The following is a 13,531-nucleotide window of genomic DNA, read 5'->3' on the forward strand; positions in this document are numbered from 1 at the left end:
CTGACAACAGAATTGGGTGAATACCAATCGGCGGGATTTGGACCCGGGGCCTTTGCAACACGAGACTGGCCACCACAGTTGTCTGCCGATACTGAACCACTTGCAATCCCATAATTCCAAATTTTGAGGGTTTTAAAAATGCTCCAAAACTTCACCAATGTGGATTAATTCTGACCACCGGGGTGTCATAAATGTGCAGAGATACTTCGACACGTGAACGCTTTTGCTTTTTCCTCCATCGGAAATGAACCTGTGTCCTTGGGCCCAGCAACACTGGCGGCCTCAGCCCCCACTTTCACCTCCTCCCGCATCCAACATCTAAGCTAATACAACTCGCACGCATTCCCCTGCTTTGGTGCACCAGGAAATGTGCGAGGGCATCTCTTTCTGCCTTGCTTTCATTCAGCGTGAAAATGCTCAGTGCAGGTGGTCATCCCAAGGTTTCAGTTCACAGTTGGCAAAACCCTGGCTGCTATAGCAACCAAGTTGGCACAGCTACGACGGTTCTGCAATAAGCGCCTGGCGGCCATCACCACTGGCTAAAGCAGTGCCAGAAACATGAGGCACTGTCACATTTGTGCCATCCAAATAACAAGCTCCCCCCCCCCCCCCCAAAAGAAAAATACAAATGCACACACTCAATCTGATAACAAAACATTCAAGTCACTGGTGGTGGGAGTCTCTGAGTTTCTGTACGGGGAAACTGAGCTCTTGTTCACGCAAAACTCACTCTGCTGTTGTTTCATCAGCCTGCCGTGCACTTTGCTCCGTGCATATTCGATCGCATCAGTGAAGAGTGCTTCAGTGAAGAGTATTTCTTCCACTGGGGACACAACCGACTGCCATCCCACTCTTCTCGGTCGCTGCAATCAGCAAATTCTGTGGCACTGTACAGCTCCATCTTGGATGGCAAGTGGCAATACTGTCGGGCTGTGGCATGCCTATTGTAGCCTGACATCCGGCTCAGGGTGTCGGAACGGAATGAAAACCAGAGCCAGATGAGAATCGAGGACTTCTGTGGGAGCCAGATTACTGATTGGTATGAAGAGATTTTTTGCTCTGCTGTTACAACGAATATCAGACAAAACAAACTAAATCACCGTCCCAATACTACTTTGGTATAATGAGCTTTGACTGTACTGTCCCTACATGAAAAAAAAAAAAAAAGCGACTGCTTTGCATGGATTTCCTTTTGTTTGGTTCTCCCCCCACAAGTTAGGTGCACTGGCGCTCTCCTTCTAGCAGGCACCAAGGCTCGGGTACGAGCAGTGAGTGACACAGGTGCTGCCTGCACGTAATTCATCAATGCATGGAACCAAGGGCGTCCGCAGAACTTTTTGCAAGGGGGGGCATCCATTAGCGGGGGGGGGGGGGGGGATGTACGGTTGGATAGCACCAAAAAGGCGCTATTTGTGGTTACAAAAATTACAAACAGCAAATTAGAATCATACTTGGAGAATATGAATTGGAATTTATTACCGAGCAAAGAAATAAAGTTAATAAAGAAAATGCGAAAAGTTACTGTCACTTTGTAAAGAAGAGTGGCCAGCCTCACTGCGTGAGGGTTCTTGACTTACGCCAACTGATACGCCAAAATACGTTCACATACATTCAACTGCACTCCGTCAATGTTCCTTGAATAGCAGCTGCAGACGCCTCGAGTTTTTCTGGGCAAATTGTGGGATGGCATGTGTGATGAAGTCTGTTGAAATGGCTCACACAATAAAGATACTACTGGCCTCCCTCACTTTCAATGCTATAAAGGCGTACAAGCGTTTTGAGGGGCTGATTTATAGGTTTTGTTTCGGGGCTTGGGTTGTGCCGACATTTCGCAATTTCAAAGGAAAGGGTGTACAAGGTGATGGGACGGGACTGGACATGGAGGCAAGAAAAGGTTCTCCTCCGTGGCCCGGGAGGACGTTACACTCTCCCTGTAGCGGTGAAGATTTTAAGCTAGATATAGCTGCAAATTTGTCTGAAAACTGATGTTCTTGTGGTAAGACTGCATAAATCTAGAGCTAAGAGAAAAAAAAAAAAAACAAAAAACGTCAAGCCTTTCAGAATTGTTCGCTATCTTCAATTTTAAGCCATCACAGGCAGTGCCGCCACATGACCGGCAATGTCAGTCAGTGGGGCTCGATTTACAGTCTCGGACTCACCGTGGAGAGTCCGCGGGTAGTCCGAGGATTCCCCGAAGCCATAGGTATGCATGGGAAAATCTAATGCCGGACTGCTTCTCGGGGAGTCGGTGGCGAATCCAAGACTGTAAATCGAAGAGTCCCACCGCCCAAAGTGCAATGTTGCCCGCATTCCTGAAGGGCGTTCCATGCGGATACGCAGGACCTGAGTGTACTAATCATTTGAGTAGCATGGATTGCGGGGCAAGTTGGTACACGTGCATAATTAAAAAAAACCTTGCGCTAAAGGGCGGGACAAAGGAGAGAACGTCGGCGTCATTCTCTCTTCTCTTCCGCCCTTCAGGGAAAAGTTATGTTAATTATGGGCCAACCAAGCTGTGCAGCTTTTTTGTAGTGCATAAAAATATCCGAATCTCCAAGGGGGGGCAGCTGCCCCCCCTTGCCCCCCCTTCCGGACGCCCATGCATGGAACCATCGGAGCCCATCCAAACTGGGAAGGAAAAACGACACAGGCGCATTCTGTTTAAAATAAAACACCGCTACGGCCCACCATAGCACAGAATATGGAAATATCGAGGCAGAATTTGAAGTTTGGATTTTTATTCAGAAGGAGTTTCTTTGACCTTGAAGCAAAAATTCCAGAATTGGATACTCGAATAAACATTCCCACCTTTCAAAGCTACGCAATTCAACTTAGACGTAAGCTGGAATCGGCCCGTCTGTCATATTTACGGCGACAGGCAGGTCACACACTGCCGGTTCACAACGGCACGGCTTGTAGCCCTTGGACGAGACATGTGCTAGTTTGGAAGACCCCTTTTTTCATTTCACAAAGGTTACCAGTTTCAGTAGAGTGGCAGACGTCCACTGAATGTCCCTTGCGGGCCTTTGCGTAGGCGATTGCAGGCAAAAGCAGGCAATTGCGTAAAGGGGCGGAAAGCTACGCAGGTTGGTACGGTGACATTTTGGCAGTGGCGCAGAGGAAAAGACATGCACAAAACAAACACCAACTCACAACTGCTTCGCTTCTCACTTGCACAAAGTACACAAACAGCGGCCTCAGCGAACAAACAAAAAAAGAGGAAAGCACACACCCTCTCCCAATGTGGTTGAGGAAAATGAATGGGCCGGCACTCGTGCTACAGAACACGTGCCAGCTAGGAAGGCCCCTTGTGCAGGCGACCAATGAAGGAGTGGTGAGCGCCCTCCTTCGTGCTGGGCCCAAGAGTGGAGGAGCAGAGCCCCCCATCACGATCAGGGTCTTCTGCACTTCTTGTTGGCAAAGGCTTCACAAGTGGCAACAGCCCCGTTTTTTTTGCTACTGCGGCATGCTGGTGTTTTCAAGCACAGCAACTGGGGAGGACAGCACCCTCTCACTAGCGTCACTGCCACTCCTGCCCTCTGGCTTCGTGCAAAGTTCAAGCCCCAAATAATTAGGACAGCTGGGACCAGAGTGTCTCCAACTCAAGGCCAACTACTACTTCGGATAACCTGGCACAGCAGACGACGGACGGTCCGAAAGCGGGTGAAAAAGAAAAAAAAAAAAGAAATCCAATGTTTTTCGGTATTAGCGACGATGAGGTGTGGGAATATTTTATTAGGATTCCTATGAACTCTTATGACGTCACCGTAAGCCAGTGATGAAAAAGATTTCCTGATCGTCTGCGGCCTCATTTGGCTCCTTCCTACCGTGAATCACCATCGCGTGTTTCCTTTTGCACTTCCCAGGTGGTGCCGTCATTCCAAGATCAGCTTGCACGTCCACAGTGCACGTCCATTTTCCCACAGGCAAAAATCATTTTTATTTGTTTTCTGAATAAGCAGGTAAGTACCGCCGTCAAACAAAATAAACCACAAAATGCAACTTTCGGGTGAAGTTTGAGCACAAACGGAGCAGTGGTTCACTCAGAAGAAAGAATTGAAGACATTGACATCGAAAGGGGCCACAACCAAAAGCGGCGAACTGTGGCTGGACACACTCGCAGAGAGTGGAGCAACCCAGCCGGCTGGCCTTCATGGCAAAGCAGAGAGGTGAATCCAAGGGATGCAGAGGCCACCCACCTTGAGGTCCCGGTGGACAATGTGCTGGCTGTGGCAGTACTCGACAGCCAGCAGCACCTGCCAGAACTTGCGGCGCGCCATGGGCTCCGGCATGCGGCCATGGCGCGAGATGAACTCTGCACGCAGGGGCAGCACAACCCACCCCAGACTGAACAGCTTCGCAGAGCAAGGTGGCGCCTCCACTGGACACCATTCCTACAACATCCTGGCACACGGGGTGACGACGGTGCCCGTGCTAAGGCATTAAAACACCGCTCTGATGGCATGCGCTTTGCCCTCAATGTGCCACTGGAAATTTGAATCAAACACACATGCTCAAACTATCCAAGGTCGTACCAGTGTTTCCACGTGATCCTGCACTGAACATAACTGATTCCTTTCTTGAATTGCAGCTCAGCTAAACCTACCCCTGGTGCCCATGACACTTTTTCGTGTTCGCCCTGTTCCGCTCTCAAATCGTTAGCTCTGCTTTTCACAATGACAGAGCAGCAATAGGAAATTTCGCTGATGAAGCTGGAAACTTGGGGTGTTGTTGTTGACGAAGGTAAACACTGCTAGTGACTCGCAGTAGTTCTGTCAAGGACACTGGTCATGCCATGCTACAATGTTACCACTTGAGGAGTGCCTCAGAGGTCTCTGCTGTGACCAGCGTTGTTTTCTAACTGAACTGACTGTACTGCTTGCAAGTGAACTAGACAGTTCTAATGAAAAAGGTAAATACTGTAGTTAAGGGGGGCAGGATTTCCACAAGAGCTGCGAAAAACTTGTAAAAATCCTAAAAGCAAAATCCAGCTGTCACCGGGGAAACACAAAAGGCCAGGAAAGTGCCCGTTGTCCCATATCATCATACTATCACGCGCCGCCTGAAAAAAGTGGGCCAGCGCTCTGCGGTGCAAGTCGCAATCACTGCTAGCAACAAGTTGCGCTCTCTGCATGGCAGGCTGTTCGGAGCGATGAAGCGTGCAAGGCCTGGTTCAGTACGAGAACCGCTAGTGTTGTGTACAGCATTCCTTTGCCTTGTGGCTGAACCACGATGGGAGAATATTTAGGCGGCCAGATCTTGTGCGCCGCTCAATGCGCTTCTCCGGAACGCTGCCAGAGCGCGCCCCGCCACGAGGGCCTGTCTTCTCACCGAGCTGTGGGATCTGCGGCGTGTACGTGAAGTTTTTTTAATTGCAGATAGGCACAGACAGATTGAGAATGCTGCGGACACCAAATAATTTTGGGCTACTTTCATTTTTACTCGCTCAAACTGCAGCAGTGCGCGGAACAGCAGCAAGAACGCGGCCGTGCGGCCCTTCCGAGCTCGTTGTCGAAACACTTTTATTGCAAATAATTTTTTTTTCCGCTCATCCGCACGATTTCTGAGAGCGTAGTTACTTCACCACCTTTTAAAATAAAAGGCTATCCTAAACACACACACTCGCCCATTGGGCCAAAGAGCCTATGCGTAGCATAAAATGTTGCTTGAACAGTGTAAATCGCCGAAATTGTGAGATGGTAATGCCCACCGAGTGAATATGGTGAAATTCGTCCAACTGTGGTTATTTAATGTGTCCAAAGATGTCAGTGACGTTTCCGTATATAGCCTGTATCAGAAATGCTACCTCACTAGCTAGGCACACAACCCGTGCTGTTTTGCTGTGTAGCGGGACGCCCGGTCCGAAACGAAAACAAAACTACAAATGCGACATTTTAGTGGCTTAGGCAGTGCAGTGCAACCTATTCGACGCGAAAATGGTTAGTGAAAATTTCCCAGGCGTTTATCTATCAAGCTCGCCTTTCACGCCGATACCAACGGCGCCGAGCGGTTGTCTATCTCATGGAAAAACAGGCAAGCACGCCCGCAGATATAAAATACTCACGCGACCCTGAACTGGGATTGGTGGATGTCAGTTGAGAATAATTTCAGTCAGCGTGGTGAAGGGACTTTGGAGCACAGAATCCTCCACCGAACTTAAAAGGGTCATGGCCAATCATACAGCTTTGCCAACACATTATGTTAAACCAAAATGTACAGTGGGCCCGAGATGGCTGTATAAACTTAACCGTTCCGCTACCATGGCATACGACGTGTGGTGTGACTGTGTAAATGCTTGTTGGAAAACACATTGAAGATAGCACCATTGGTAGCGTCAATTATTTTTAAGAAATTAGGAACTTGGGCTAATTGGTTCTTTTGCACATTTTGAGAAAAAAACTGCACGAAGACAAGGACGAAGAAAGGAAAACACAAGAGCTAGAGTTTGTGTTTCCTTTCTTTGTCTTTATCTATGCACGGTTTTTTTGTCAAAATTTGCAGAAGCCTCAATTACTCCGTCCGGGGACCTTGTGACCTCCAGACTTTTGATATTGTGAGGTTTTTGTGATAATTGTGATTGTGATATTGTGAGTCAGCGAAAGAACGCAAATGGTGCCCGTGTTCTGTGCGGTGTGAATAATCCCATTTGGTCCTAATTTTGGAGCCTTCCATTGTGATGTCTATAATTTCACACAGTGGCATATCCAGAAATTGTTTTCGGGGGCTTTTATACAACACAGGTAAGAAAAAATTGATGCTGCAGTGAAACAATATTCGTTTTTGTGCTTTAGTAATGCCAATAAAAGTTGTTTGTTTCCTCGACTGTAATATCTCCAAAAAAATACGGGTAGGTACAGGACTCCGAAGAACCACATTTCTGAACAAACCAACATTCTTGTTATCTTTGGTTTTACATTTTAATATAACGATTCGGTGTGTTAATAGCATTGCTCTGTCTATGCCCCTGATTGTCCATGTATACATTTTTGTTCCACAGAAGCCAAAATAGCCATTATGTTTAACACACATTCTTAACTACAAGTTGCCTTACTGGCTGGGGGAAACAAGTGCCTTTCGCAAAGATTTGCCATCGAAAAAGCACATGGTCCGCGACATCCATGCACTTTGTTGCCTCGCTGTAGCGTGTGAGTTCATGAACGCTCACTGCGGCGGCAGCCGCAGTGGTCGGTGACGAACACCAAGTGTAAGCTAAAACTCAATGTTCCCTCCTCGGAATTCACGCTGGCAGCAGCGTGAACGGCACGGAAAGTAAAGCATACCGCGCATCCACCGCAGCTGCGCCCGCTACTCCGCCAGCGATAGCCGGCCCCTCATTTGCAGCGCCCCCACGCCACTGCGGTCTGCGCATGTACCTGCATATTCTTACACCGTGTGCTGAACTCACGTTACCAACATTAGAGGCCACCCACAATCCCATCTTTCTTCCCACTGTACTGCCAAGCAACCTTTCCCGACACAGGCACCACCTGTAACAAACGGCCGGCCAAATATTGTTTCTTTGTTGCGTGCACACGTTCCCCCTTCTCGACTACAGTTGCCCCTGTGCTCGACTTGCTCCGTTTCAGTTGCGTCTCTCCAAGTGGCCCGGTCTGTGGTGGCCCTGCTTCACAGGCCATGAGGCGCGTTACGGTGGAGGGCTGCGGATTAGCTCTGACCGCAACACAGACTGTAGGCGGGGGGCCAGTTGGTACATACTTCCGAGATTAAGTGCGCACACCGGCCTGCATGCCTGCCTGCCTTGCAGCAGGGCCACGTGCTGGCGCGTCATCCTGGCAGAATGCGGCGAGAGGCGTGGGAAATTCAGAAGCGGGAGCAACAGTGTGTCAGCACACGCCCTTACGGAGAAAGAACACACTTATTTAGATAGATAGCAGAATCCACGTGCGGAGGAGCCTCCGATATGTGCTGGTCTGCTGTCGATCACTGTGTCTAGACTGCGCGGCATTTCGTTTTTGTTTGTAAAACATTTTTTGTTAAGTCTAGCGTCATGTGTCACCCTTCCTATTTACCGCTGTCCAGCGATAATACAACTTCAGTTGTTACTCTACTCCTCTGTTGTCCCGTTCCTGCGCGCTGACCACGTACGCCGAAATCCCTGCCCCGTCTCCAATGCGAACTCTCTTCAATGGGTAATGGGCAGCGCTGTAGCTGCCGAAATGAGACAGGCGACGCGGGACCAGTGGACTTACCGAAAACCTCGCCCTGGCTGGCATACTCGGAGACCAGGTACAGCATGTTCTTGGTCTCCATCACCTGCGGCCGTGGGTGCGCACAGCGTCACAATGCATGCACACGCACAAGGCACGCCCCTCTTGCTACCAGCAGCCGAGGCAGAGAACGCCACAAACGTGAAAACAACGCCGTGTACGCATTTGGGTACTACAGTTTGGGACATCATGAAAGTGGTGAACGGCAAGGGCTCATTAGAGAAGCATCTTTTCCAGAGAAAAGAAATAAAGCAAAAGTTGCGAAGTGGTTGAGCGCGTGAAATAAACGTAAACCAAAGACGTCCTCGTATCTAAAAAGCTTTGATACACTGCCTGGCAGGCTGCTTCCCTCAGTCAGCCATCATGTTTTCAGTTTTAATTTCGAAGAGCATTGGTGTGCAATTAGCGGCGTCAATAGCCTACAACAATGAGTGCCCAAGCTTCAGCAAGTGATATACCTGGCAGGAAGCAGCTTGCGTTAGAAGCGGCAAAAAGAACAAGATGCACTGCGGCGGGTGGTTAAACAAGCCGTCCCAGCTTCCCATTGCTCTTTTTCTCCGCGCCTAGAGGAGGAGCAGGAGGAAGAAGAGTAACACCGTAAAGCGTGCCCAATTCATTGAACTTACTGCTAGTGGTTAACTGACCAATCTGTCTGTTCGCCTCGAGTTGCCGTTGATGAATAATCTGTAAAGCGTGCGTCACTTCCCCCTTATTACACTTCAGCCAGGGGGAGCGCGGGCTACGACGACTGCTGACCCCGCTGCCGCCGCACAGAGTGTCTATTTCACGCCGCGTCAGAGAAGACCACTATATCACTTCCGAGCGAATAATACTGAGGGCACCAGCCACGAACGACATGGCATGATGGAAGCCGGTTTCATTCCACTCAGCAAAATCCCGATGATGATGATCCCTTGATCATTGGTGATGATGATGACGACGTATCAAAGACAGCTGTGATCGCCAGACGAAAGGGAATGCAGGCGCCTTCCTGACGCTCGAGACGGCGCCTGTGGCTGAAGAAGAGGCTTCCCTGGGACCGGCCGCTCGAGCATTCAGGCGCATTCCTCACTCCGTCGGTCTGAGAGACGAGCCGTAGTCCGCCATGGCTCAGAGTTGCCAGTGTTTACGTTCTACGCTGCAGCCGGTGCTTCACTCTTAGTTTGTGACGAAATGGCCACGTCACGAAAAAAATGAACAGGGAGCGGGTGAGGGAAACGCCAGCCTGGTTGGCTTATTTCTCGGGGACGCCACTGCTCGTTGAACAGAAGGCGAGAAAGAGAGAGCTGGGAAACGCTTCATCTCTACGTTAAAACAACATTTCATTCAGCCTTTAAATAAACCTGGATGTAACGCAGTTGACAAAAGTTGGAAACTTTTTGTTATTTGCAGGTTTTCGTTACGTGCAGGTTGCGAGTTAAGGCTCGCAGGAATGAAGCAGACACGAAGCCATCAGTAAAGGTGACCTCACCGAATCATTCCACAGTCAAAACCCGCTGCTTCCCCACGCATAGAGTTTCATGCTAATATATACTAGAGGGAAACCTGGTGCCACTGTCTAGGGGAGCCGCGCTTCAGCAAGCGTGTCGTCATGCACCGGGCAGGCACGTTCCACTTGTCCTTGGCATGGCTCACGAACAGGCTGAAAAGTTGGCTTTGGCTGCAAAAATGCAACAATATTACTGCAAAAAATAAATCGAATTTGTTCTGTTATTACAAAGTTAAAGCTCCAGAAAGATTTACTTGACAGGGATTTTTTAGAAGCTTCATGGAAGATGAACAAAAAGACAATGTTACCCCTTTCGGCTTCAAGACGAAAAAGAAGCCATGTGGCTAACCAAGCCAAGGAGGCGAGGAACATCGCTAGCTGCAATGGAATGCGGTGCCCGATTTCCCTCTAGTATGTATTAGTATGAAACTCTATGTCCCCTCCAAAGAAGCTGCGCTGCTTACCCCCGTATCAACAAAAGTAACTTGGTTTCGGATCTTTAATGCGTCTCAAGGACCAAACTTGATGCTCTTTACCACACTTAAAATCGTTAAGGCTGGGATGCTCTGCCGGGTGCCAAGATTCTCCTTTCTCACCGGCAGAAAATTGCGATCTTGTCATGAAAAGACACAGCTCGTCACTTTCTGGCAGCAGTACTCATTCTCACCGACAAACCGATACCACACATGGCAGCGGAGAAGCACGACTGCACGTCGACAGGATGGCCCAGCACCTCAAAACAAGTCTGGAACTGAAACCACACACACACATGGAAACGCACGGTAGTTTGCGGTGCAGGCGAAAAAAACATGAAGTGTAGTTACACCTGCTACCTGGCGTGGTGTCACGCTACACAAGCAAAACCAAAAGCGGAGGCTATGTTAGCCACGGGTAAGCCCCTGTAGCTCCGTTCATCATCATCATCATCATGACGGATTTCGCTTTTAGGCAATTCTAGGCGTTTCTGTTGCTGCTGGATCCTTAGAGTAGTGCTAGAATTCGCTAAGTTAGTTAACTTCTGCGGCCAATTTTCGAGTAAAAGTGCAAAAAACAGCTAATCAGCTGGCAGCCAAGCATGGGCCCGGAAACATGCTTGGCGTCACTGCTGCTCATGGTGGGAAAAGCGCTACGACGACGAGGACACGGGACAAAGCGCTAGGCCCTAGGTCGTGGCGCTACTTCAACAAGCCCAGTCATTGCTGCTGCTGCACAGTGAACATCTCCTTGAGCAACTGCACAGGCACCCTCTGAAGCCAAGCTCAGCCGCCGGGCAAATGCCCAAGTGGCTGGGATCCACGAGCTTCCACTGTACTTGGATCTGTGAAACCGTGCTCAGTTGGGGAGCACAGCCTGGCTGCGATTGTGGTGGTCACGTGCGAGAAACTGTGGCTCTCCACAGTCCTGCAGCACTGCTAAACAACAAGATTAGAAAGTGCCGTACCCCTCAAACAATTTGGGGAATTTCTTTCGCTCTGCTACAAAATTCTGGTTGTAGCACAACCACCTTTATTAATGGTGGCTGTAATGTGCAACTACCCCTTCCTCTTTGTCAGCATCTGCACTCTGATTGCAAGCTTGTTCCCCCACCACGTCTCTGAAGGCCTCTCCATTTGGAACAGGATGCATCTTTTCTTCAATTCTTGCTGGGGTTGAACACGGCAAGAATACCTACACACACAATTCGGGCATGCACACATATGCACGCCCAATATCTCTGTGCATGCAACCATGGAAAAAATTGTGGTACAAATAATTGAATCAACTGAAGTGAAGGCAAGGTCAAAAAGTTGATACTTCAAACATATAGCCCCAATTTTTCATTTTCATGACACAAATGTACTTTTCACAGCTGTTTTAATCCTGTCGCACAGCGGCAAAACGGGGGCCTGCTCAGTGGGTCTGTTTAAAAAGCACATAACTGTGCCTAAGCTGAACCTATGTGTGCTTCGCAATGCGGCTCAGTGCGCTTGCGGCGAATACGTGAGAAAAAGGCGAAGCTTCATTCAAAAACAAGTACAGCCGGTCTGTGCTGATGGCCACTGTGCAACTAGCCACTAGAAGCGCGAGCAGTTGAGCCCGCAGGGTGGCTATATGGTCCACGGCGTTTGACACTACATCTGCTGAACGTGTCATCATGCTTAGGATGCATTTGCCAAGGCCAGCATATTGTGCCTTCACTGCCCAAACACGGATACACTACGCAATTACTCCTTTATTTATGCGTGAGGTGCGACATACTTGGATGTGCAAAACTTCATATTGATGCGCAAAAGTTCTGCTGTGAACAGCGGGCGCCAATCCCCAGCAGCTCTCGCGCACTGGTTGCTGCTTACCTGGTACAACTTGACGATGTGCGGGTGACTCAGCATCTTCATGATGCGCACCTCGCGGAAAACCTTCTCTAGGCTGGCCGCATCGAGCTGCGTCTTGTCAATTATCTTGATCGCCACCTGCAGGAGCAGCTCGTCACGTCGCCATCCCATTTTACGAGTTTCGAGTACAGCAACTCTCTACCTCGGCGTAACCCAAAACGTTCCACTGAACACGATACTGCGCCTCAACTAATGGTAGCGTCGCGGGCGAGGAAAGAAAACTCCGAAGCGAGTCTTTCGGCGGCCACACTACTCCACACACTACTCGAGCAGTTTCTCGCGTGCCTCTAGAGAGCTGGCGATACTGCTCGCGTTTCCCCGCGCAGGGGTCCCTCTGGCGCAAGAGCAGCGCTGAGCCCACCAGCCGAAGGTTAGTGACCCAGTACACTTGGACCCGAGCGCACGTAGCGGCGACGCCCGGCTCCGACCCCGAGCACGCGATTTGCCGGCATCCTTCGCGCACCGCCACGCGCTGTCGGCCTCGCCTCCGTCGCACAGCTGATGGTGGAGGGAAAAGCGAGGAATCCGTCGACCGGGGCTCCGCTTTAGTTATTTTCGTGATCCCGGTGATGAGGCAAGAGCTAGTGCCGCCGTCAGAGAACCACGCTCGCCCGCGACTGGCCCGCGCATCAGGTTTTTTTTTTTTCTTTTCTGCGAGGGGCGAGATTTTCCCAGCAGCGTTCAGGCAGGTGCTGCGCGAAATGCTGGTCCAGCGTAGCTCGGGCCGAGCCGGCGGAGAATTTCGTGGAGCGGTGGCCCACCTCGGTCTTGGTGATGCGGTGCCTGGCGAGCTTGACGACGGCGAAGTTTCCCTTGCCGATGGTGCGCTCGATGTCGTAGAATCCCACCCGGATGGGGCCCTTGAGCTTGACTGCCATGCCCATGACTAGTGGGGGCCGGGAGCGCCCCGCAAGGGCCCCAGTAGCGCACGTCTGCTGTCTGCCAGCATGCAGCTCCGTCCGTACAAATCGGGGGCCGACAGCCCAGCGTCCCGGAATTACGTCAAACTCTGCTTCCGTGACGCATTTCCCTTACGCACGAACGCTGAGGGTACCGCCCGTTGCGGCAGAGGATGGTCAGCGCAAGAGCGACGGCCATGTTTGAGTCGGTCGTCAAGGTTTTTGCGCGGTGGCTTTTCATTTTCGAGATGTGACAGCCGTTGTAAAGCAAAATTCCACTTGTGATCTACTTGTTTCATGTTTTTCTATAGCAAGCAGTGTCAGGATTACGCGTGGGTTATTTACTTACCTTTCGGCAAGCTTTTAGACACTAAAGGTGTTGGGCCACCAAATTTGTTGCTTGTACATTCTTTGTTCCAAACGTTTTATATTTCTTTTCAAAGCATGATACATGCCCTCACATGCACATATTCTGAGTAAAAAATTTATTATCGCACGATTCATGTGAACCGGATTCGGTTTCGGTTTGAGGGCACTGATTCA

The 13,531-nt window shown here is 50.0% G+C and overlaps 1 protein-coding gene across 2 annotated transcripts in view; it reads right to left on the reverse strand.

The window, feature by feature from the left end:
• Window positions 1-13,098, reverse strand: part of LOC144179470 (serine/threonine-protein kinase SIK2-like) — a 42,672-nt gene extending 29,574 nt beyond the window's left edge. Inside the window, exons 1-4 of one of the 2 annotated variants that reach the window (XM_077707838.1) lie at window positions 12,851-13,098; window positions 12,051-12,167; window positions 8,211-8,274; window positions 4,200-4,315 (exon numbers count right to left, since the gene is read on the reverse strand). In XM_077707838.1, coding sequence (XP_077563964.1) covers window positions 4,200-4,315; window positions 8,211-8,274; window positions 12,051-12,167; window positions 12,851-12,973 — 420 coding nt within the window. In that variant the 5' untranslated portion in view covers window positions 12,974-13,098. Of the gene's footprint in view, window positions 1-4,199; window positions 4,316-8,210; window positions 8,275-12,050; window positions 12,168-12,231; window positions 12,797-12,850 lie in introns of those variants that run through there. The other variant, XM_077707839.1, reaches the window with a different exon arrangement.
• Between the last annotated feature and the right edge of the window lie 433 nt (window positions 13,099-13,531).

Source organism: Haemaphysalis longicornis, unplaced genomic scaffold (assembly GCF_048455015.1).
Source record: "Haemaphysalis longicornis isolate Haplotype H1 unplaced genomic scaffold, Haemaphysalis longicornis Haplotype H1 scaffold_4, whole genome shotgun sequence".
Classification (NCBI taxonomy): Eukaryota; Metazoa; Arthropoda; class Arachnida; order Ixodida; family Ixodidae; genus Haemaphysalis; species Haemaphysalis longicornis.